Here is a 26,735-nt window from a genome sequence, read left to right as displayed (position 1 = left end):
ATGACTGTGATGGTGCTGCTTTATATGTGCAGGCGGACCCTCACAAACGTCATCACAGATCATCTGCCGTAAAGGCATGAATAGAGGTGTCTTCAGCAGGTCACATGATATCCCATACAATATGTGTTGTCCCTCGTTCCTCTCCTTCAGGGAACAGAAGTTATATCCGTAACATTTCGTTTTAGAACTGCGTTCTATCATTCTACACCTCCATTCTTCTCCAATGTTGAGCATTTGATTCAGACACACCCAGAAATAAAGTGAAAGGAGTGGAAATTCCCTATGTAATGCCCAAATAGTGAAAAACAAGCCCCAAACTCATACACAGATTTTTTTTTTACTCTATGGCCACTCCGGGGCTCCGGACAAAAGCAAAACGGACGTGAAAAAACACCAATAGAGATACGAAGAGACGTAATATTTTCTGGCTTTGGTCTGCATCTGAGGTTCAGGCCAAACTAGATGGAGCGACCCGGACTAAACCAATGAATACAGTCCGTCTCCTTATGTATCGTGACGTATAACGTTTTGGAGTGAAGCAATGACGTGGGTCCCACTTTGCTCCGTTAACGGTGGAAAAAGAACCGGTTCTTTGGCGGTGCTCATTTAAGAACTGGCTCTGGCACCGGCCCTGAACTAGAACCTGGTTCTTTTTGCTGGAAAAGCCCTAAACGTGAGCTGGATAAAGCATCCCGTAGCGGACATTCATGCTCCAGCTGGGCTTTAACTGCGTCGAATTGCTGTTGATGCTGGCGGGTTGCTAGTAGTAACTTCTGTAAAAGTTTCCCTGAAACAAACAATAAGAGCCGTCAGTCCTTTTTCAAGGGTTTTTGCAGAAAGTTAGCGACGAGCCCAGGCAATGCGACTTGTCAGCGACACACCAAAACCGGAAGTCTAAGACTATTTTCAAGTGAAAACACAAAACGTTAATTGTGGCCTTTTACATAATGGTAATTTTCTTATTATGTATCTATTAGGGATGGGGCCAATCAAATCCAGTATCGGTATCGGGTTCAGACATCAACGTAATTCATGGATCTGAAATTTCTGATCCAACCTGCAGAGATTTCCGTTCCATGAAGCCTCGTCTGCTTCACTGTTACTGAAATGACTCCATAAGTGTTTCCCTGCTGCTGTGGACTGGATTTCCTAAAGGGAGGCGGGTCTCAATGAGACGAGGAGTAATGAGTCAGGAAATCCATTCCACAGTTTGCAGCCAGCGAGCAGGCTAGGGAAGTAGCACTGTGCTGTCCAACCTTTCATGATAACATTTCTGCTTTTTAGACTTATTTTACGCTCAAAACACGGCAAAGCAGCACATCAACGTGGATGTTTACAAAGCCGTAGTACAGCGAGGCAGAAGGGAACAGCACTGACTGCGGAATCAAAACAATGAAAAGCAGCTCCTCCACACTGTAGCAGGTGATTCACTCCTCTGTGAAGCTGCGTCCTCCTCCACGCTAAACTCTGTGAAAATAGTCCCAATGGTTAGAGCTGCGTTAGAGCTGGAAACATTCTGTTTGTGCTGCATTGCTAAAGAATTTTCTCAGGGACTAATAAAGTGATTCTGAGGTTTTAAAGATAGAACTAGTTTATTATGAGATGATGACATCACGCAGACCCCCACATTGTCCAAATGGAACAAAAATAGTTTGTACTGCTTCCTTTTCTGACCTTATACTAGCCTCAAGTTGCCTTTTGAGAGAATACATGCATACATTTGTACATTTCATACATTACTGTAGAGAGGAGTTTATTACAACCTCATATAAAATCAACAATAATGATAATAATAATAATATTAAAGCAAACAGAGCTCTGGTATTGGAATAGTATCGGTATCGGCAGATATCCAAATTCAGGTATCGGGATCGGAGCGGAAGTGAAAAAATTTGGATAGGTCCTAGTAGCTATAAAAACATATAAATATAATTATATATAAAGTTTGGAGATGGTCTTGGCACAAGAGTCAGATTTAGGAGGTAACTGGAGTACCCGGGGGAAACCCATGCACACATGGGGAGAACATGCAAACTCCACACAGAAATTGATGTTGTGGTAGAAGTAGTACATGAACATATGTGTCGAAATCACTTTGTTCAAGATTGTGTGTTTTTCTTTAGGGATTTAAAATTCAAAACCTTTCTACTTCTTGTGCTAAGAAATTAACATATTTCAGAATTTGAGGATATACCGACGATGTAATCGGAAGGGATCTCCAGTTTCACACTGCAAAAAGAAAAGTCAACATGAAAGTTTTTATAAACCGAGGAACTGAATAAGAGTCTGGGAATGGCTTCAGTGAAAACAACATAAAGAGGCAATTACAGAACTATAATCCTGTTAAACGCCGATTAGGGAGAAGCCATGATTGGTGTCACTGAATGAAAATCCCTTCTCAGTTTAGCTCCAGCTGCCGCTGTGGTCAGATCTCAGCTTGCAGCATAGCGGCTCCACTCACTACCGCATCACAGCCTCAGTGAGAAGCTTTTAACAGACTTTCCCCTCTGATTCATTTCTTCCTCGACTTCAGCTTTTTTGGCTGTTGCACAGTCACAGCAGTACAGAAAAACACTGAATTTAATGGAATGGAAATCACTCCACATGCTAATTTTAGCATTAAGGCAATGTTTTTAAGGACCAGTTGTTGCAAAGTTTCATAGTTATTGTCCGAGCATTGAAAGTGCCGAAGAACCCTATTGAAATTGTAAATTACTAATATTATTATTATCATTATCATCATTATTTACTGGTATACTTTTTTCACAATGGGAAAACGTATTTTTGAGGACCTAAACATACATACATTTTTGCATCACTTTACACAGTCAGCAGAAAATGTGATAATTTGTTGGAATTACATGCGACTGGAAAAATGGCTCAACGGCGCCACCTGGAAAATTTTAAAAATTCAGCCCCCGGATCTCGTTTCAATGGGAGCTACGAAAGTCGGCACACATGTAACACCCAGGATGCACAAATAAGTCTCCTACACACATACTGAAATTAAACAGGAAGTCCACAATTGTGAAATATATATTGGGTATTTTGCAGATTTGGGCCCAAATTGAATTTTCTAGTGAGAACTAGTCCGAGGGGGTAATTCCAAATGACCTGAAAATTGGCATGGTGATAGAATAAAGATTGGTGAGCAAAGTGTCTCAAAATGACATCACAATATCTGAGGGCATGGCCAAAAATGGACATTTCACCACAAAACAATAAGTCTGGTGTAAAAACAGGACGTGACGTGTAAAAGGCCTTAACTTAGCTTGATCGGTGTCAAACTGACACATTGCATAAGCGTCCGGCCCTCATCAATGATGACTCACTTGTAGCGTTATTTGTGGGAGTGGCCGTGTTCATGCTCGCCTGAACATGGTCTGATCAGCATCAAAGTTCACACATTGCATCAGAGACTGGTCATCATCACAGCTAAAATCACAATAACAACCATCAGTCATAGCGCCACCTGCTGGAAACAGGAAGTGGGGTGTACATGCTCGGATCTGGCTCTAACTTCCCGTGTTGCATGAGAGTCCATGTCTGATCACAGTCAAAAGACAGTTCTAGCCATTGGACATAGTGCCATGGTTGTTGCTATGTGCTGGCTTTAGCTATGTTCCTCTGCATATCCAGCAAGTTCTTAATGGTACTTTGTGTATTATTGTGATGTTTACCTGTGTACCAGAGTTTTGTATCTGTGTAACAGAAGCTGTGGGACTTCTCTTGTTTTTTGTTTCACTCTGTTTAACTGTTTGACTAATGGCGCTTTTCCATTAATTCCTTCTTAGCTTAACTCGTTATTGACACTTTTCCACTACGTGGTAGTCCTCACTACCAGGTACCGTGGTACCTGCGCAGCCAAGGTTGAGAATGAGCTAAGGCGAGTAGAAAATGTGATGTCGGCAGAGAGCAGGCGGCTGATTAGCCGGCGCATCACGACACAGATGAGTCAGAAGGCGGCTCATTCAACCCGCCATTTTCTAAACCGATCACAACAAAAACGCTCATAAACAGAGATAGATGCACAAAAATAAACCCCGTGGAGCAGCGACGATGTGCAGGTGTTTTTTGTCTGGTGGCCGACCAGAGGATTCAGAGGGAGCTCCACGGAGCGACCTGCTACGAGTATCGGGAGGTTTCTGAGCCGCAGAGTTTTGGATTAACTGGTTTCTCTTTTAACTGGTGACCGTACGAACACACACGCTGACTGTAAACATACACATGAATGGAGCCTCAGCTTTGTGGCATTAATGTGTTTGAAAAGAAATCCCAAAAAAAGAGAATGAGGAGAATACAGACAACGTCGTGACTCAAAGAGAGAGGACAACCTGGAGGGTAATGTTGCAACGGGAGCTTGAAGTCTTGCTAGCATCTAATAGCATCTACTAGCATTTTACGTTTGTATTTAATGTTGTGGTCTTTAATTTTCCAACACAACACTCAATGTAAATGAAACAGTTTGTTTCGTGATGGCTGCAGGCAGCAGCAGCCTGCACCTGCACCGCTATGACTCCCCGAATATCAGACACAATCCGATACTGGTCATGGGTTTCCGACCGGTACCTCGGCCATCCTCGGTCTATATACCCTAGACCTTATTCTAACTTATGGTTTGAATATAGAGCATCTGACCATAGTGCTCCAACTGGGGACTCCATTGTTCTATTGGGGGACTTCAATGCCCACGTGGGCAACGACAGTGTGACCTGGAAAGGGGTGATTGGGAGGAATGGCCTCCCTCATCTGAACCCGAGCGGTGTTCTGTTATTGGACTTCTGTGCTAGTCACAGTTTGGCCATAACGAACACCATGTTCGAGCACAGGGGTGTCCATAAGTGCACTTGGCACCAGGACACCCTAGGCTGGAGGTCGATGATAGACTTTGTGGTCGTGTCATCTGATCTCCGGCCACGTGTCTTGGACACTCGGGTGAAGAGAGGGGCAGAGCTGTCAACTGATCACCACCTGGTGGTGAGTTGGATGCGCTGGACGCAGGGGAGAAAGCCGGACAGACTCGGCAGGCCCAAACGTGTCATGAGGGTCTGTTGGGAACGCCTGGCCGAGCCCTCTGTCCGCGCAGTCTTCAACTCCCGCCTCCGGGAGAGCTTCTCACGGATTCCGGGGGAGGTTGGAGACATTGAGTCCGAGTGGACTATGTTCTCCACCTCCATTGTTGAAGCTGCTACTCGGAGCTGTGGTCGCAGGGTCTCTGGTGCCTGTCGTGGCGGCAACCCCCGAACCCGGTGGTGGACACCGGAAGTAAGGGATGTCGTCAAGCTGAAGAAGGAGTCCTATCGGGCGCTGTTAGCTCATAGGACTCCTGAGGCAGCTGACGGGTACCGGCAGGCCAGGCGGGCCGCAGCCCGGGCCGTGGTGGAGGCAAAAACTCGGGCCTGGGAGGAGTTCGGGGAGGCCATGGAGGAGGACTATCGGTCGGCCCCGAGGAAATTCTGGCAAACCGTCCGGCGCCTCAGGAGTGGGAAGCAGTTTTTCACCAACACCGTTTACAGTGGAGGTGGGGAGCTGTTGACCTCAACTGGAGATGTCGTCGGGCGGTGGAAGGAATACTTCGAGGACCTCCTCAATCCCACCATCACGTCTTCTGCTGAGGAAGCAGAGGCTGGGTTCTCAGAGGTAGACTCGTCCATTACCCAGGCTGAAGTCACCGAGGTAGTTGCTAAGCTCCTCGGTGGCAAGACACCGGGAGTGGATGAGATTCGCCCTGAGTTCCTTAAGTCTCTGGATGTGCAGGGACTGTCGTGGCTGACACGTCTCTGCAACATTGCGTGGCGGTCGGGGACAGTGCCTCTGGAGTGGCAGACTGGGGTGGTGGTCCCTCTTTTTAAGAAGGGGGATCGGAGGGTGTGTTCCAACTACAGGGGGATCACACTCCTCAGCCTCCCTGGGAAAGTTTATTCCAGGGTACTGGAGAGGAGGATCCGGCCGTTAGTTGAACCTCGGACCCAAGAGGAACAATGCGGTTTTCGTCCAGGTCGTGGAACACTGGACCAGCTCTATACCCTCCACCGGCTACTCGAGGGTTCATGGGAGTTCGTCCAATCAGTCCACATGTGTTTTGTGGACCTTGAGAAGGCGTTCGACTGTGTCCCTCGGGACGTCCTGTGGGGGGTGCTCCGGGAGTATGGAGTCCGGGACCCTTTGCTAAGGGCTGTCCGGTCCCTGTACGCCCGGAGCAGGAGTTTGGTTCGCATTGCCGGCAGTAAGTCGGACCTGTTCCCAGTGCACGTTGGCCTCCGGCAGGGCTGTCCTTTGTCACCGGTTCTGTTCATAACTTTTATGGACAGAATTTCTAGGCACAGCCAGGGACCGGAGGGGGTCTGGTTTGGGGACCACAGGATCTCGTCTCTGCTTTTTGCAGACGATGTGGTCCTGGTGGCTTCATCAAACCTGGACCTTCAGCGTGCACTGGCGCGGTTCGCAGCCGAGTGTGACGCAACTGGGATGAGGATCAGCACCTCTAAATCCGAGGCCATGGTTCTCGACCGGAAAAAGGTGGCTTGCCCCCTTCAGGTCGGTGGAGAGCCCTTGTCCCAAGTGGAGGAGTTCAAGTATCTCGGGGTCTTGTTCACGAGTGGGGGGAAGATGGAGCGTGAGATCGACAGGCGGATCGGTGCAGCGTCTGCAGCTGCGGTCGCTGTATCGGTCCGTCGTGGTGAAGAAGGAGCTAAGCCAAAAGGCGAGGCTCTCGATTTACCAGTCGATCTTCGTTCCTACCCTCACCTATGGTCATGAGCTTTGGGTCATGACCGAAAGAACGAGATCCCGGATACAAGCGGCTGAAATGAGTTTCCTCCGTAGAGTGGCTGGGCGCACCCTTAGAGATAGGGTGAGGAGCTCAGTCACCAGGGAGGAGCTCGGAGTAGAGCCGCTGCTCCTCCGCATCGAGAGGAGCCAGCTGAGGTGGCTCGGGCATCTGTTTCGGATGCCCCATGGACGCCTCCCTCGGGAGGTGTTCCAGGCATGTCCCTCCGGTAGGAGGCCTCGGGGCAGACCTAGGACACGCTGGAGAGACTATGTCTTTCGGCTGGCCTGGGAACGCCTCGGGGTGCCACCGGAGGAGCTGGAGGACGTGTCTGGGGCGAGGGAAGTCTGGGCTTCCTTGCTTAGACTGCTGCCTCCGCAACCCGGCCCCGGATAAGCGGAAGAAAATGGATGGATGGATGGATGGCATCTGACCATCGCTCCTCACAATGATTTCCTGTCAGATCACTTCTTAATAACCTTTGACTTTGTTCTAAATAGTTATACACCACCGGCTAAAGCCGTGTTAACCAGGTCTCTCTCTGATAACATAGTAACTAAATTCAAGGAAAGAATTCCCTCTGCTATAGAATCAGTAGTGAATCTTCCTGACCCGTATACTGTTGCTAGCTCAGATATTGAATACCTAACAAACAGTCTGACAGATATGCTAAGAACAATGCTAGATGACATAGCTCCTCAAAAAATGAAAATGAAAAAACAGGAAAAGTCATCCCCATGGTTTAACTCATCAACCCGCGAGCTTAAACAACGCTCCCGTAGATTAGAAAGAAGTTGGCGTTCAACAGAAACAGACATAGATTATATAGCCTGGAAGGATAGCTTCAAAACTTATAAGAAAGCTCTGAGTAGAAGTAGAACTAATTACTACTCATCCTTAATAGAGGAAAACAAAAACAACCCTCGGTTTCTTTTCAGTACTGTAGCCAAACTCACCAACAACCAAAATAGCGTTGAGCCCACCATTCCTATCAATATATGTAGTGAGGACTTCATGAAGTTCTTTCAAAATAAAATTACAACGCTTAGGGATAACATCCATCAAACCCTACCGTCCGTTAGCCCCATAACAGAGGAACTGGTTAAACCTAACAGTCATCTGGAATGCTTTCAGCAAATACAACTAGTCAAACTAAATTCCCTTATTTCTTCTGCTAAACCAACTACTAGCCTGTTGGACCCAATTCCTACTAGAATTCTGAAAGAGGCACTGCCACTAATCAATAATTCTATACTCGCAATTATTAACTAGTCTCTAACAATAGGCTATGTGCCACAATCCTTTAAACTAGCAGTTATTAAACCTCTCATTAAAAAGCCAAACTTAGACACAAGCCTTCTCTCAAACTACAGACCGATCTCCAACCTTCCTTTCCTGTCAAAGGTTCTGGAGAAAGTAGTCGCTAAACAACTCCAGGATTACCTGCACGAGAATAATCTGTTAGAGGACTTTCAGTCCGGCTTCAGAATGAACCACAGTACAGAGACTGCACTGCTAAAAGTTACTAATGACCTTCTAATGGCCTCAGATAGAGGTCTTCTATCTGTTTTAGTTCTTCTGGACCTTAGTGCCGCATTTGATACTGTCGATCATAATATACTTTTAAGGAGATTAGAAGATGTCGTCGCATTAAAAACTTAGCCTTAAACTGGTTTAAATCATATTTATCTGACCGGTTTCAATTTGGTCATGTAAATAACAAATCTTCAATGCATGAACGGGTCCTGTGTGGAGTACCACAAGGCTCCGTCCTCGGACCGATATTGTTTAATCTCTATATGTTACCACTCGGAAATATTATTAGGAAACACAACATTAACTTTCATTGTTATGCAGATGATACTCAGCTATATTTATCAATTAAAGCCAATCAGGCCGACCAACTTGTTAAATTAGAGTCCTGCCTCAGGGACGTTAAGTCCTGGATGTCTATCAACTTCTTAATGCTCAACACAACCAAGACTGAGGTTATAATCGTAGGTCCTAAAAAGCTCAGGGATAACTTTTCAGATAGTCTGATTACCTTAGATAATATTACCTTAACTTCTAACAGTGATATTAGGAACGTGGGTGTTTTTTTGATCAGGATCTGTCCTTTATTTCCCATGTTAAACATGTCTCCAGGACAGCCTTCTTCCATCTAAGGAATATTGCAAAAATTAGAAACTTCTTGTCCTTCAAAGATGCAGAAAAAATTATTCATGCCTTTATGACTTCTAGATTAGATTATTGTAACTCCCTAATGTCAGGCTGTCCAAACTCCTCTGTTAGGATCTTACAGCTAGTGCAGAACGCTGCTGCACGTTTACTAACCAGAACTGGAAGAAGAGAGCACATCTCCCCAGTCTTAGCATCCTTACACTGGCTTCCAATTAAATCTAGAATAGAATTCAAGATCCTTCTGATCACATATAAAACCCTTCATCACCAGGCTCCGTCCTATATTAAGAAACCGTCTTTTATTCTCCCTGACAGGAGGGGAGCAGGATCCAGGGGATCAGACCCAAGACTCACAGAGTGGAGTTACGACGGTCCTACTACCCGACCCCACCACAGCACCGTGACCCCACCGCAACGGCACGGCCCTTAAACTCCAGACTGAGATTGGTTCATCATCAGACCAACGCTCATCATAGACTTTTCTTAGTATTTGTACTTATCTCACCTGTCTGCCACTCTCTCTCTCCCTCTTCTATTCCTCTCTCTCCCTGTCCTATCCCATGTACTTCTCCCCCCAACCGGTCAAGGCGGATGGCCGCCCTTCCAGAGTCTAGGGTCCGCCCCACGGTTTCTTCCTGAAGAGGGAATTCTTATGAACTTCTCTCCATGCGAGGGAGTTTTTCCTGGCCACTGTTGCTTGTTACATCTGCTTGCTTTGGAAGGGTTTAGTTGGGTTCTGTTGTACTCTATCATTGTAAGAGCGCTTTGAGATGTTTGTTGATGTGATTTAGCGCTTTACAAATAAAATTGAATTGAATTGAATCCTACAACCATGCACAATTAGGTGGTCTTGATTGCAACACTACAGTTGAGGTTCATTACAACCTTTCTGAATGCATGTGAGCATGTCAGTCTGATAATCCACTGGAAACAGTTGAGGGCCGATGTGCTTTCAGGTTTCAGCATCCTTAGCGAACATGCTTCAACTGTTTAAGCACAAAGAAGAGAGCAAAAAACAAAAACAAGTGGTAAAACTTGTCTCTTTAATCTTTTATTTTTTTATCTAACGTTTTTTTCTCCAGAAAAACCTTGTTGAGATTTAAAATCTCTTTTTCAAGAGTGTCCTGACTAAGCCAGGCAGCAGTACATTAAGGTTTCAGCACATAAAACACATAAAACATAAGAAAAATGTGAATACTTTAAAAAAACATGCAAATTAGCAAAAATGGCTCACAAATTAAAATTAAGTCCATCATTCAGAACATCTGCAGACAGATGTGTCTGTCTCCATGTCACTAAGCAACTTCATAAAAGAGTCCAGTGAAACCAGGTTTGTGAGTTTCAGGATTTTTTGTCGTTTGTTCCAAGCAGATGAAGCCGCAAACCTGAAGCCTTTTTCCCCAGTTCAGTCCTGATTTTTGGAACAGACAATGACAGAAGATCTTGCAAGCAAAGATTATAAGAGTCCGTGTTTCTGTGACTGATGTAGGTCTTAAGGTAGGATGGGAGCAGACCGAAAATGCACTTAAAAAAAATCTCTACAGTTTCAAAGGGTCCTATACACTGTCAGTGCTCGGATCCTAATAAAAACACTCCAGTAATTGAGTCTCCGAATATATAAAGACGACCATCCAACACAAGTCTATAGCAGACAATGATGTGTCAGACATTTTAAATTGGTGATGAACCTCAGAGCTCCATGATAGACCTTATCAGGGACTGTAAACTACCAGAGGAGGCGTGCATCTACAAAAGATGTCCGTAATCCAGCACAGACATGAATGTTGCAGAAACCAGTCTTCAAAAAGGCAAGATTTTATCCAGAAGAAAAAGCTGAGTTTCACTTAAAAAATTTTAACAAGCTGCTGAATCAGATGGGTAAATGACAGGGAGTTGTCAAGTAAAATTCCTAGATATTTGTAGGTCTTAGATCCCTGAGCAGTGATCATTGGGGGCAATTTTGAAAGTTTGGCTCGTGAGTTGGAGAACATCATGATTTTGGTTTTGTCAGGATTTAAAACCAGTTTTAAATCATAAAAGTTTTGTTAGACGGGATTAAAAGCAAGTTGTAATTGAATGAAAGCAAGGACAGGTGTGGAAGCAGAAGCATACATGACGGCATTGTCAGCGTAAAAGTGAAATTTTGCATTTGATATATTATGATTCATGTTATTGATGTAAAGTATGAACATGAGTGGCCCAGGACTGACCCTTGTGGCACACCTTTACTTATACTGACAGAAACATAAGTTCTGTCAGTATAATCTTGCGTCTTTTCTAGATTATTAGAAATCAGAAAAATCACATTTCTGTAAAACTAGATCACTCTCCAGTTTATGCAGGTTCTTAGTTGAGGTAACACTAGATAAACTATGTGGTGTTGGCTTTGAAGGCATTGTTTAGGTATAATAAATAGCATGAAACAATCAAGAAGTCAAATAAAAGGTTTCGAAGATAATGCGACTAGCCCCAAGCTTTCTACTCATGCAAAACCACTTTGTACCATAAGGTGGTAGTTTGTGTGCTCAGACTTGACATTGTCTTTTAGCTGTCCGTGATTGGCTTGCTCAGGCAAAGTAGGTCAGTGAAACCTACTTTTCTTTTCATTTGCTTGAGGTGCTACTTAATTTACATAATCATGACTGTGTTGACTGCCAGGTTTGATAGATAAACTTTATTGTCTACCCCAAGCACAGACGTTTTTCTTTAAATGTATTGGAATATTACAGAGAATAAATCTAGATTTGGGTTAGGAAAAAAAGAAATATGGTAGCTAATTAGTCAGAGGTAAAACGTAGACAACATTATATAAAAGTCAGCTGTTGGAAGTTGTGGAGGGCCAGGTGAGGAAATGCCACAATAACAGTAGTGCCACAATAACCTGCTGGAGGCTGAGCTGATTTTCACCTTTTTAAATGCTTTAAGGAATAATCACCTGGGATTCTCACATGTCCCTTAAATTATCTTTACATCAATCATGAGAATTTATTTTGAAAAAAAAATCAAAAATCAAAAGGTGCTCGTTCTGACTCAATTTCATAGAGCAACTTCCTCTCACAAGAATACATGCAAAATTTGGATTGGTGCGGACATTAGACGTGCAGGAACTGTCAATCATGTTGGGCGCATATTGATTGGCTGCAGGAATTGTACATCATAACGATAGCAGAGCAACAGCCTTAGCTGTCCTTTGCTCACACATAAAAAACACAAAAAAACAAAACAATGGATCCATCTACAAACATCCACGCCACAGAGCAATCCACCCCGGAGATTTTAAATTAAATGCAGATCCTTTGTAAATCACAAGGGGATCGACGTTTATATTAGTTCCTTTAGCAGCTCGCCGCTGAATGTAACAGAGGTGGGTTTATGATATTAGCCTTGTGTGTTGACGACAACACAGAAGCACAATCAAATTTATCCAAGTTTCAACTGAGGTTCTCCCCCAATATACATGTTTCAACAAGGAAAAATGTGATTTCCGGGTGATGACTGCTTTAAAAGAACAGACACAATCATAAACATGCAAACCTTTTCAATCACATTGTACATTTTACATTAGTTCGCATAAACTCCTTTCATTAATTTGTGGAATCCTGTGTAAACACGCAATATCCAGTTTTTAAACACACACTTTAGTAGATCAGGCTTTAACATCTAGTCTGTAAGAGAAGGAGAAGCAGCAGCTTTTGGCTGCAAACTACTAACTAAAAAGGGTATATGACTCATCGCTGCCACACAACGCACAAAAACAGCTCTGTTGAGATCTCTCATATAGAACCTTTAAAGAATCTGCCTAAAAACAAATGAAAAAAAACAACCTTTGGTGCACTCTTTAAAAAAATCCAATTACAAGCACTCGCTCACATGCCCACATCAAATACTCACTTCACCTTATAAACATGTGCACGTTTTCAGGGCCTGGTTCTTACCCGCCAGAGGAGACTGCTGGCAACATACATAAACAAACTACAACCAGATGTCTGCAAGCAGCACCCCACCCAAAGCCTTGTGCAGGACTCACCAGTCCTCCAATGAAGACAATGGAAACACCAGAGAGCGCCGCAGCTCTGGATCCAACACCATGTTAGTAGATTCCCAATGTTAACATAGTCTAAGAGGTATTTCTCCAAGTTCAAATGAAAATATTCCTGAAAGCATCTCATCTGGTTGTGGTGGCAATCTGTTTAGTCCTCACATGTGAGGCGTGTGGCCGTGCAAGTGGTGCGGTGCAGATGTTTAGTGTGGTAACACTTTACCACTCTGCAGAGAAATCCACCTCTCGTGCCGGGTAGAGCTCGAGGGAGGGTTAAAGTAAAGCTGGGATATCCCATCATGTTTGGAGAGGGGACCGGGAGGTTCAAATACAGAAACACACAGAGAAAGTGAAATGGAAATAAACTCAGAGGAAATTGACATTTTTGATGCATCGTACTTGAAAACGTCTGCTTAGCGATGTGATTGGTTGAGGGAACAGCCAATCAGACTTCAGTCTAGTTGACAAACATGACACAGTGAAAACTGAAAACCTTTTTTTGCATTTTTTTGTGTCCGTTTACAAGACAAAGATGCGCAGAGCCACTTAAAACACAGCTTTTTGAGAACACGTCCCAAGGTGGAACCATTTGAAATTGCTCTGAATGCGTTTCCATGAAAACGGGGGTAAACACAGCTTTTTGAAAACACTCCATCGCTGTTGAAACAGGTGAAAATGCAACTTTATGAAAATACTCTGTCTCCGTCTCCATGGAAACAGGGGGAATTGCAACTTTTTGAAAGGCTGCCACTGCCCATGTGCATCATGGCTGCAGTAAAAAGTTCTTCTGCACATGTACGAGTAGTTTTAGTAGTCGGTAGTTTTATAGGTGACAGTCACTGTGATAACAATCCCATTGTTAATGTTTATAGCGCATTGTTCTCTGAACACATGTGTGTGATTTCATTACAAAAACCAATAACAGCACCCACTAGTGGACTAACATAAAAAGTAAATCGTTTAGATATCGTTTTCAAAACCTTGCTTGTAAACTATCAAAGTGAATATGGCTCAAAAATCAATTTGAAATGTATTAACAGAAATGCTTTTTCATTTTCAGATTAAACTGCATTTTTTGACTCATATATAAAAATAAATAATCAATCATCCAAACTGCATTTTTTAATTTGCTTTGATAATACTGCTTATTCTGTGACTTAATGAAAATGAAAAAGAAAATGATGATTAAGATTAAATTTTGAAAAGACACTGCAGCAAATAGTGACCAAAATTCATTTTGAAATGTCAAATTTGAAAATCAAAATGCATTGGCTGAAATACTTTTTCATTTCAAGGATATAGCTGCATTATCTGACTCATAAATGAAATTAATAATAGTTCATTCAAACTGCATTTTCATTTCCTCATTCATGTAGCACATTTTATGGCAGAACTCAAAAGAAAACCTATAGAGGGAATTGCTTTTTTGTTTTCATGTCCGCCCTGCAAAAAAAGGATCAAAATTCAATTCCACTTTGCATTTCCAAGCCGCGCGGTAGACTGACCTCAGAGGCCGCTCTACTGCTTCTGATTGTGCTGCGCATCCAATACACCAGGGGGCGCTGTGCATATTTGAGCTTGAGCAAGAGAAGAGACATGAGGGGCAAAGCAGCTCTTTAGATGTTACTGAATGACGAGAATCAGTTTAATACAAAGATGTGTTCACTCAATCGTTCAATGCTTGTCGGGAGGAGCCCCGACTGTGTACCACCGTTCAGCCGCCGCAGTACGTTTAGTGGCCGCGGCACGTTCAACGCCCACCATACGTTCAACGACGGCCGTACATTCAACGCCCACCACACGTTCAACGCCCGCCGTACGTTCAACGACAACGGTACGTTCAACGACAACGGTACGTTCAACGTCCACCACACGTTCAACGCCCGGCGTACGTTCAGTGACTGCAAAACCTCACAGTAAATGAGCAGATCACTGAACAAGCACCATTTCCCTCGCTATGAGAGAACCTGGCAATATGCCTCTGCCACGCTGTTTTCTCACTTCACCATTCAGATGCGAGGCAGTCAGAGGAAGGAGGGCGGCTACTGACGTCACTCCCCTGCGCCGTTTGGAAATGTGAAGTCAAATTGAATATTGAGGTTTTTTTTGCGCGGCGGACATGAAAGTGAAAAAGCAATTCCCTCTTTAGGTTTTCTTTTGAGTTCTGTTATAAAATGTGCAACCTGAAGAAGAAAATGAAAATGCAGTTTGGATGATGCATTAATAATTTTATTTATGAGGCAAACTATGCAGCCAGAACCTTGAAATGAAAAAGCATTTCTGCTAATGCATTTTAATTTTTAGATTTGACATTTCAAAATGAAATCTTTTGAAAATTAAAACTTAAAAGTAATTTTCTTTTTCATTTTAATTAAGGCACAGAATAAGCAGTCTTGTATAAGAAAATTAAAATGCTGTTTGGATGATTGATCATTCCTTTTTATTTGAGTCAAAAAATGCAGTTTAATCCTAAAATGAAAAGGCATTTCTGTTAATACATTTTAAATTGATTTTTGAGCCATATTCGCTTCCATAGTAAACATGAGGCTTTTCTGAAACACAAATGCATAAATGATGCATTTTCACTTAAAACGTCCTACGAATTAACGGGGCGTGAGATTGAGACCATTTGTTGCCAGATATTCATGAAAACAAGGACTTCCATGCAAAAATCAGTTCTGACCACACCCAGTGGGCAAACCACATGTGCACACACACACACACACACACACACACACACACACACACACACACACACACACACACACACACACATCAATGAGATGTGCTGTTGCTTGTTTTCCAGCATCATTTGTTGAACCGTCAAAATCATGTACTTCTGTATTTGTTGTTGCTACTCTGAATATATATCTAAACTATATCTAGATATAGTACTGCTCAATTTTTTTTACTCTAACAACAGTTGGAAAGTGTGTGGATCGATGTGTTAGCAGTAAATATAGCATTAACAAGGGTAGTGTCTGTTGTCCCCCCCCCGGTGGTCCAGCAGTCCTGCCAGTTTGTAATAACGGCAGCAACAGAAGGAGACTCCAGGTCTCTTCCTGTTGTAAGCGCAAAACCTGTTCTGACTCCAGAAGGCTCTCAGTAACATAATATTGTTTGCCCAAGCTGCCGAACAGGACAAGGGGGGAAAAATTAAAATGTTCTTTGTCTAACCCTCTGATGTTTTTCCTTGTAACTTTGAAGTATGAATGAGTTGCTCAGAGCAGTGTTTTCAGGAAAAGACAAACACTGGTGTCCCCAGCAGTCACCATCATGGGTCTGATGAGGTTCCTGCTTCCTACCTTCTGCTGGATGAGCTGCTCAGTCTGGTAGTTCAGGATGGGTTTGAGACTATGCTGGTCCACCGTGGCCTGAGAGTCCAGGCTGAAGTTCAGGCTGATGTAAATCGGCGACAGTTTATCCCGAAACTCCTCCTCGGCCTGCAACGGAGAGCAACGCCACAGTGTCAGCCAGTGACGAGAGAAGAACTGAGTGAGAGAAGTGAGCCTGAGATCAAAGGCAGATGTTGGAGCAGAAATGAGTCAGATTTAGCATCTTAGTTCTTCTATAATGTGGTGAAGGTTGTATGACGTACCCCCTCTAAGAAAAAGAGAGACAAACAAGTGTTGGCTGACAGTTTCTACTCTGATTCAAACGTCCACACTTCATCATCAGAGCCTCTGATCTCTGATCGCGTCACCGCTGAGTGACGAGAAAATTGAGACTGGAGTAGTTTCACCTTAAACAGCCACTTCAAACAGAGACTTCAAAACTGCTATTAGTCTGTTAGGAAATGACTGTAACCTCCACCCTGCTAAACAGTTAAGTGCCTTCACCTGGTGCTGCAGGTGCCAAACGCAGCGGGGCCGGGATGAAGAACCACATTTGCGGCAGATATGAAAAGCTCGGGTTTGGAATGATTGACTGTTTGCAAACAATCATTTTCCTTTTGGAGGGATTAATGAGTTTCTAGAGGGACTAACTAATGTTACCAATAGCTACTGAAAGCTTCAGGTTTTTTATATGTAATCTGTTAGAAAGTGTAAAAACAACCAACATGTTATCAAACTGTTTGTTAAAACAGTCTATTCCAGGGGGGTCAAACTCATTTTAGTTCAGGAGTCACATACCCACCCATTTCATCCAGAGCGGGCCGGACCTTTAAAATACTACCATAATAATCTTTAAATTTAAACTTTAGAGCTTTTCTTTGTTGTGGTGCAAAGTATGAGAGATGAAAATGTCTATAATTTCACAAAACCAAACAATTAATACAGAAAATGAACCTTCTGTAGAGAAAGGACCTTCTGGTGCAAAACACAATAAAATGTCCAGAAAACTTCTATAACCGTCGGGTTGTGCATCTTTTTACAAAAACATCAGTGTGTTGTTTGTTACCAAGTTTGTTCATTTATCCGCATTTGTTTTATTTAGGTTACTGATCTTTCATTTCATTTTTCTACTCAGTTTTTACATCATTGTTGTGCTGTCTGCACTCTGGACCTTGTTAATTGCCCCTTGGGAAGAAATAAAGTTTAAAAGGTTAAGGTTAGTTGTAGTTCTTGTTTAAGTAGCACAAAGTTACAACGCACGCACGCACACACACACACACACACACACACACACGATCAGAGGAAACAACAGATTTAGGTAAACCTTTCCCTCCCTCCACCTCCTGATCAATGAAACTTTATTTATGGAGCTCTTTCCACACATGTTGCAACAAATCTTCAATAAATGCCTACAACGTACAACAACGTAGTTTATGACCACTTATCGATACGCTTGCACGCTATACTGTATATGCTAGGACAGAGGTTTACAACATTTTTGACCAAAAGAGCCGTTTTTGTGATTTTGCCTAGAGTTGCAAAATATGTTCATTATCTGAAACATTGGCAAGCTCCGTTCATGAAGTGTCACTTTTAGCTTTTGTAGCCATTTTTACACATTTTTCCTTGTTTTTTTCTTTTTTTTCATGGATTTTCCCACTTTAGCCATTTAATGCATCTTGGCTACTTTAGCAACTTTGGTTATTTAGAACTGCTGTGCCTTTCCTAATGGTTAGGGCAGTTTTGGCTATACTAAAAATTCCCCTTTTCTTCTTAATTTTCTTCTTTTTTATTTTCTTTTTGATTCTTTTTTCCTTTCCTTTCTCTTCTTTGCCATGTGGCTCCAGAGCCAGATTTTGCAGACCCCTCCACAAGGAGAATAAACACCAGGTATTTCCACTTTTACTGTAACGTTGGTCATTTTGGTTCTGTTCCGCTCGTAGAACACTAAATGCCAGGACTGAATGATACTCGACGAAGATGCAATACAAGCTATTGTCTTTGATTTTGCAAGCACCCACAGCAGCCCAACATAAAAACGACATTGTTCTCAGCGTTTCTGCCATTTCCATGTAAATGAACATTGTTTTCAAAACTTTGCCGTGCAAAACAGAACACACAAAAAGCATTATTACTTAAAATGTTGTTGAGTAAACAGGCCTGAAAATTTGATAATCCTCATGCTGATCCTCTCTGATATTTGTGGAACATTTGCATTTGTCTCTGATTTGCATTAGTCTGTAATCGTAGACGTTGGCTAGGATTCCAAAAGCACTTGTTTGTAATTGTTCAACCAGCTCGATGCCGAGGTACAACCCTGACTGACCCGCAGGTAGATCTTGGTGTCGTAGCACAGACGCTCCCCGTTCACCAGGCTGAAGGTCTTCACCAGGCCGGGCTGCTGACTCTCCAAGAACAAAGTCCTCTTGATGGATTCCTTCTGGTGCTGCTTCACACTGTCCAACTGCACCTCCACGACAAAACCTACACACCAAAACACCCAGTCACACTTCATCTGTACATCTACAGGCCTATAGGTTACACAAAACAATGCATGGTGAAGTGTGTGCAGTCACACACATGCAGACACAAGAAGGGGATTGTATGGGACAACTGACCTGCAGTGAGCCCAGACATTATCCACCCACCCTTTCAAAACAAACACACACACACTTTTCTTTAACTGCTGGAGCCCACAACACTCCTCTGTAACACAATCGCTCTTTTACTACAATCTTAACTGGCAAATTGACCACAGTGAGGTCCAGCATAGCTTTGGCGGCACAAAGAAAGCAAGGTAATGGGGACTGTGTGTGTGTGTGTGTGTGTGTGTGTGTGTGTGTGTGTGTGTGTGTGTGTGTGTGTGTGTGTGTGTGTGTGTGTGTGTGTGTGTCTCACCTAGATGGGAGGGGAGGTGCTTTCCATTAGCCAGCAGGCAGAAACTGACGCTGACACTGGAGGTTTGAAACAGATATAACAGAATATATTCTTTAAAAACAAAAGAAGGTCACACTGGATCTACAGGCTGAACTTACCCAGATGTGTTTATGAATCTTTTCTTACATTTACCTCATTATCTTTAATAACTTCGAGATGAAAACATGTTTTGGGCTGGTATTCTTCATGCAGAGAATTGGCATTATAGATCGGGGGGGTCAAACTCATTGAGCCCCGTTTTTACACGGCAATGTTACTAAACAATGTTGCAAATTTCTCCACATGTGAGATAAATAAAAGATATCTTATCTTAAACTATTCGTGTGGCTACTCTACATTTTTCCCACCTCCTCTGCTGCTTCGTGTTGTTTCTAAACCGCAGCATTAAGAATGAAAACAAGACTTCCCTGTATTGAACCCTCTGGACAGCCCCTTTGGTTAATGCCTCACAAAATGTTCCACATTTAATAGAAAGCTGTGGAAACAGCGTCACAGAGATGTGGTAAATGCTGTCTCATTTTCCCCTCTGCTGGGTCTAAAAATACCCAGTGTGTGCTTCAGAAAAACTCCCAAAGGAAACATGAGGTCACTTGACTTTCTGGTAAAGTAAAGTGTCGACTGTGACGTGTGTTACATAACAGCAGCAGGACTCTCCGTGTTCTGCTGATGTCAGACGACCCTCTGGCTACTTGACAACAACTTTTGTTCAGTCTATAAGGGTGTGTCTACTGGAATAAACAACACTTATCAAACCTGCTATTGAGGAGCATGAAGTAACTTTCATACCAAGACACAGGAAGGGTTTCATTGCCTGTATTCAGCAAACACATCTTCTCCTCCTGGTTGAACATGGTGGGCTGCACCGTTAGCGTGGCACTGGCACTCACGATTGGCCGAGCTCTGATCGAAAGCACAGAAGGAGAAAAACAAGAGAAAACATGTGTTTCCTGATGTTTCCCACTGGGAGAAATGCAAAGTAGCACAACAGCATGAGTCACAAACTGTCCAATAACACAATACTTGCCAGTGACGTTGTCCTTTTGGCCATTGTAAATGTAAAAAAAAAAGCAATATGCCGATGATATAATGAAATGTTGTGCAGCATGGTGTGCATCCTTTATAACTGATTACTATACCATTTACAATAACTATTTTTGATAAGAAAAGTGCACAAAATATCCATTATTATCATTCATTTATGTTTTATTACATATTTGGAAAGTTTATTACATTTTCAAAGGATTTGTTAAATGCAGATTAAATAAGGTAAAAGTGTGATAACTTTTTCATTAAGGGATTATTATTATTATTATTTGTCAGCCCGAGCAGACACATTTTTGAGGATGTTTTTGTGAAACTTTGCACATTCGTCTGGTCGAGAATTTCGATCATTTGGGGGAGTTACACATGTGCCTTGTGAAATGGCTGAACGCCGCCACCTGCAAAATTGGAGTAAAGTAGCCCCAGAATCCCGTTTCACCGAGAGCTACCAAAATCAACACACATATGTAACAGGCCAAGACGAACAAAAAACTCTATTACAGCCGTACTTAAAACTCAACAGGAAGTTGGATATTTAGAGGAAAATGGCAGATTTTGATGAATCTTTATCCAAATGTACTAATTTTGCAGAGCAAACTCGTCCCAGGGGGAAACTCTAAGCTACTTCTACTCGAGCTCTTTTGATAGAAAAGGAGTTCAAGAGCAAAACTTATCAAAATCTTTCGCAAAAGTTTGAGGGCGTGGCCGTGACCACGCCACAAACTTTGGACCAAGCCACAAACTTTGGTCCTCTAACGTGGTTCGATCAGCCTGAAATTTGACACATTGAATCAGAGTCCAGCCCTGATCACAACCGCATGATGACTCTCAGTCGTAACGCCAGTTGAAGGTGTGGCAATGGTCCAGAACGCCATGGAACAGGAAGTGCAATGTAAATACACTGAACGTGATCAGATTGACCTCAAACTTGATATGCTGCATCAGAGTCCGGTTCTCATCACAACCATATGATGACTTTTAATCATAACGCCATTTGAGGGCGTGGCTTTGACAATCTTCGCCATGGAACAGGAAGTGCATTGTAAATAGCCTGAACGTGATCAGATTGACCTCAAACTTGATATGCTGCATCAGAGTCCGGCCCTCATCACAACCATGCAACAATTACAACCATCAGCCATGGTGCCACCTGCTGGAAAAAGGAAGCGGTGTGTACATGCTTGGATCTGGCTCCAACTTCACATGTTGCTTGAGAGTTCACATCTGATCACAGTCAAAAGAAAGTCACAGCCATCGAGCATAACACACCTGGATTGGCATATATGCTGATTTGCATATGCACTGACATTAGCATAAGTGCTGATTAACATACACAATAGCAGTAGAATGCATGCTAACGTTAGAATCCACGCGAATTAGCACACAGGCTGATGTTAGCATCCACGCTAATTAGCAAATGCACTAATTATGCGAAGCACACGAGTCCACATCTGATCACTGTCAAGAGACACAACCACTGGGCATAGCGCCACCTGCTGGAAACAGGAAGAAAAGCATACAAACTCTGTTCTCGCAAAAACTTTACAAGTTGCACAAGCGTCCACGTCTGATCACAGCCTGAAGATGGTTACAGCAATCAAGCATAATGCCACCTGCTGGAAACAGGAAGTGAGGCATACATGCACAAAACCTTGACATGCAACACATTCCAACATGCGTGGGTGTGCGAGGACCTGTTCAAAGCTACTTGCAGCTTTAATTATTCTTATCATTATTTGTCAGCCCAAACAGATGCGTTTGTGAGGGCCTTAGAATAAATAACTTTTTGTGAAACTTTGCACACTCGTCAGCCCTTGCAAAAATGTTGATAATTTGATGGAGTTACACATGTGACTTGCGAAATGGCTCAACGGCGCCAACTACAAAATTGGAAAAAGGTAGCCCAAGAATCCTGTTACACCGAGAGCTAGGAAAATCGGCACACATATGTAACAGGCCAAAATGAACAAAAAATTCACTTACGGCCGTACCGAAAACTCAACAGCAAGTCAGACGTTTGGAGGAAAATATCAGATTTGGTGAGTTTTTCCTCAAACGTACAAATTTTCCAGCATGAACTCATCCCAGGGGGAAATTCCAATCTACTTGAAACAAGAAGTCCACCGAAGTACCTGGGCGGGTGTGCGAGGACCCGTTCAACGCTGCTTGCAGCTTTAATTATTGTTGTTGTTTGACATACTTATTATTTTTTATTCATTGTTCATGTTCTTTTCTTTTGCTATTCTTTGCTGTCCACTTGCTGCTGTAACGATGCATATTTTCCCATCGTGGGACACATAACGGAATATCTCTTCTTATCAGGTTACTAGCTTGAGTACATTTAAAATGGCGATAGCTATTACATTATCGGTTGCTACATACAGCGCATGGATGGTGTAAGAAGGCCATGGCACAACTAGTTCAATTAATCAGTAAACTTTTTGCTGACCAAAATCATCAGCTATGTAGACGATAAGCTGACGTTCAGCAAGCAAACCCCTAACATAAACACCACAATGAAATCAGCATTTAGCACAAACATCCATTCTTACTTTTCGTAAGATAACAACCATTAAAAACTAGGGGTGCACTGATACAACTTTTACAAACTCTCTTTCTCCTCCTCTTGATATTTTGGCAAAACATAATTTAGAGTCGGCCTTACTTTTGTCATTATCAATAATATTAAAGAATCTTTCAACCACAGACATCACTTGTGCTCTCTTGTCTGTCAGCTGCTGATGTTGCTGACGCATGATGTCACATAGTTACTCGCCAGGTTGTATCAGGGATCTGATACCAGATACTGGTAACGATGCATCCATAGTTACTATTTTTTGCTTGTGTTCACTATAGAGTGGTTTGATCAAGCTCAAGGTGTTGGTGGAGGAAGTTATCAAACATAACAGAATGTGACAGAATATAAATCAGAATTTATCCCAAAAATAAAAACACAATCCGAAAAATTATCTGTCACAAACTCACAGCTGGAAAACTTAAGAAAATGGAACAACACAAATGTTTTCTAATAAAAGGTCCACAAATATAAGTGACGGAGGGCCAGCTGGAGTAATGCACATCAGCTGCAAGCCGAAGTGCTATTGTTTTAGATGTAGAAGCATCTCCTCCCAGTATTTTAAACAATCTGTAACACAAAGTCATGAAATCAAATATGGATTGTGTCATTTTCCATAGATCTGCTTCAATGTGTGCATAAAACATTACGTTTAGACTTTTTCATGCACGCAAGCTTTTAGTCAATCTGGCCCATAGCTTTTTGTGGATTTTTATGCCTCTCTAGAATACTTTTGATCCAATTCACAGTACTGACCTGCAAATACCTTGTCATAAAATGATCCTCCGATGCACCACTTACTTTTCCATGCTTGTTTTTGAGAAGTGTCATTGCTACCAAGCTCAAATTTAGCTGACATATTTTCAAGAAATTTTAAAATCTCTCTGAAATGTTGTTCTATTGTGAACTGAGACTCCATTCAATGACAAAGTTTGAAGTGAAAACGCATTGCTTCTGAATTTCAGAAAAGCTTCTTGTTTACATTGCATCATTTTGAAAATGGTGTCCGTTTACACGGAAACAGTAAAACCGCTAAAAACTATGTACTTAGCATGTTGGGACTTGCATATGTGCAGAAGAACCATTTATTACAGCCGCAGTGCGCATACACAGTAGTAGCACTTCAAAAAAAGTGTGTTTTCACCCGTTTCCAGGGAGCTGGAACCCAAGCATTTTTTAAAAGAACCACCTTGGGAGCCGTTTTCAAAAAGTTGCATTTTCAGTGACTACAAGCACTGTTGTCGTTTAAATGGACCCCAAAATACTACGAAGTTTTGCATTTTCATTTGAAAATGTTGGCGTGTAAATAGGCCCTGACATCATTCGAGTTCATAAAACTTTGCTCATTACTTTACCATTTGTAGACCATTTGAAGTTTTAAAACACTTTTATAAGTACTAAAGAATGCACAATGAAGACGTGCAACGGACTGAAGTAATTAATATTTCCACATACCTGTACAGGACAGCTTTACCTGCCCCAAAAGCTCCAACAACCAGATCTGTACGAAGAGAAAAACCATCAAATGGAGATATCAGCAAGGAGGTTAAAAGTGATCATGTTAAAGTGTTGTTTGCTGCAGTACCTGGGTACCCGTTTTGATCCAAATCTCTGTTCCCTCGCAGAGCAAAGCCAAACCCGGCAGGGAAAGAGCTGGAAGCCCACTGGCCCGAGAGAGATTGAGTGGGCGTGTCCAAAAGTCCTCCAAGATGGCCGTTATAGATGAAAACCTGCCCCTGCTGGTCGTCTCCTCCGTACGGGCAGCCGATGGCCATGTCTGATTAGAAGAACACAACAATTTGCACAGATTACAGCGTGATCAGCACTGTTTGAGTTTTACTGTTACTCATTTTGATTGAATGATTCCCGAATCAGCCGCAGACGTCAGTGGTTTCCATCTATTCACATTTTAAAAAGCATCCGCGGATGTTTAAAGGTAAACTATTAAAGACTTCATGACGTTCACATTTCCAGTGAGTCTGGACTTTATAGAAACATGTTTACCGTTGAACCCATCTTGGTTGAGATCACCCAGCGGTGCCAGGGAGGACCCGAATCGGCTGAAGGGCTGCGGTCCGAGCAGGTGGGACGGGCTGTGGTCCAGCAGGAGAGGAGCCCGCTGCAGGTACACGTAGACCTTACCCAGTTCCTCCAGACGCCCATTAGACCCTCGCCGCATGAACATGGGAGCTCCCACCACCAGGTCATCCAGGCTGGGAAACAGCAGGATGAGAAAAGAAACAGATGCATTATCAATACAGATAGTAACTAGAATGGACACTGGGAAGAGCGCATACCTTCACAAATGCCCCATTTCTTAAGCGTGTTAGCCATCAGTTCATACCGATGCTAACTAGCCTGTCAGATAGCAACGTCACTGTGTGAAAGACTGAGTGGGGGTACACAGATAAACCACTACCAGAGCCAATGTGCTCACATTGGTGTCTCTGGATACTTGCCGAAATGAGATATTAGCTGCGAGCTCCGGAGCAGAGGTAGCAGTGTGCTAGCAGGTAGCTCACAGCAGCTTCCTTGCTGTAGCCTTAACTGACGGTTCACCACGGACTTCCAGTGTGTCCACAATGGAGGAAATATCTTACCTCTACATGAGCTGAGCAATCCCATAATCAAATTAATTGGATCTTGGATGATGACAAATCAGCCCTGAAATTTTCATGTAATTTGGGTCAATAGTTTTTTTCGAAAAGTTGGTAAAATTCATACATAAAAAACAATAAATCAATCCACATGGCCAACATAACCTTCTGTAATTAAACATGAGATGGAAAAAAACAATAAAAAAAAAGAAAGATCACTGAGCTTGTGTATTTAGCTGGCGTGGGGAGTTTGGTTTATAGCATGTAAATATAAACATGCACAGTTTTTTGTACTAAATAGACTGGCTTTCCTTGTCTCTGTTAAATGTGAAAAATGTATAACTTAATATGGAAAAGTATCGCTGTTGAGAGGCGCAAGCTAATGGAGCACATCATGTCCCAGCCAACATGAATCTGTGAACCCCACGTGGTTTATAGCTGGGCCTTTGGGTCCTAGATAGGTCAATAATGGGAAATGTTTGCATGGGCTCAGACTGGGCAACCCATAACAGTGCCACACGGGTTGACTAAATGAGTTGAATGTGAGAAAACCCAATGAAACCCATATGGGCTGACTCCAAGGGTTCAGTGTTGTATACAAAAAGTTTACCCAAATATGGGTAAATACACGATGGACCATCCGGTCAAACCATGAGGGTAAGACTTGGGCAAACAGAATCATTTCCATATACCCAGCTGAAACCTAAAGATGGCACCGATGTGGGTCATACGTATGTAGTCCTGGTGAGGCCCACAAAACACCAGGGGTAACACTGCATTGAGCCCACACATGCCGTCATTATGGAACCGAAGAACAATCCCACATATGGTTCATATTTCAGCCCCTGTACTACCTGTGTAAGCCCTACGCACAAATGTTGGATGGACTAAAACCCCACTGACAGTCAGCTAGTGTACGTAGCTTAGAGAGCATTTAGAGCTAAATCTAGTTATTTTTAATCATTTCTGTTCCCCTGTGACATAACTCTATGTATAACTCTATGTGTAGCGCTTTACCTGCTAAGCTATGAGCACTACTGTTGAGGATTTGATCTAAATCGCTTACATATTCTGTTTCACTTAGAAGTACACAGCATTACGAAGATCAGCACCAGGTGGACCGTACATCGACTTAACAACTACAGCACGTAATAAGTGAAGCTCACATGTTTGAAACTGTAATAAAGTACAAAGGGAAGTTCAGGATTTAACGTCAGTTACTGTTTATAGTGAAGATGCTCTTGTTTCCCTTTGGGGTACC

The 26,735-nt window shown here is 42.7% G+C and overlaps 1 protein-coding gene across 1 annotated transcript in view; it reads right to left on the bottom strand.

Annotated features, from left to right (window-relative positions):
- Positions 1 to 26,735, bottom strand: part of LOC308108549 (integrin alpha-5-like) — a 103,451-nt gene that overhangs the window by 40,477 nt on the left and 36,239 nt on the right. The window contains exons 12-18 of the mRNA XM_080461595.1: positions 24,882 to 25,090; positions 24,463 to 24,654; positions 24,333 to 24,378; positions 20,048 to 20,161; positions 19,223 to 19,278; positions 18,651 to 18,808; positions 16,295 to 16,432 (exon numbers count right to left, since the gene is read on the bottom strand). Of these exons, the coding sequence (XP_080317721.1) occupies positions 16,295 to 16,432; positions 18,651 to 18,808; positions 19,223 to 19,278; positions 20,048 to 20,161; positions 24,333 to 24,378; positions 24,463 to 24,654; positions 24,882 to 25,090 (913 nt within the window). The remainder of the gene's footprint in view (positions 1 to 16,294; positions 16,433 to 18,650; positions 18,809 to 19,222; positions 19,279 to 20,047; positions 20,162 to 24,332; positions 24,379 to 24,462; positions 24,655 to 24,881; positions 25,091 to 26,735) is intronic.

This window comes from Lipophrys pholis, assembly GCF_963383615.2.
Source record: "Lipophrys pholis genome assembly, chromosome: 4".
Lineage (NCBI taxonomy): Eukaryota > Metazoa > Chordata > Actinopteri > Blenniiformes > Blenniidae > Lipophrys > Lipophrys pholis.
The sequence above is the reverse complement of the archived record's forward strand: the minus strand, read 5'-3'. Positions and strand labels throughout refer to the sequence as shown.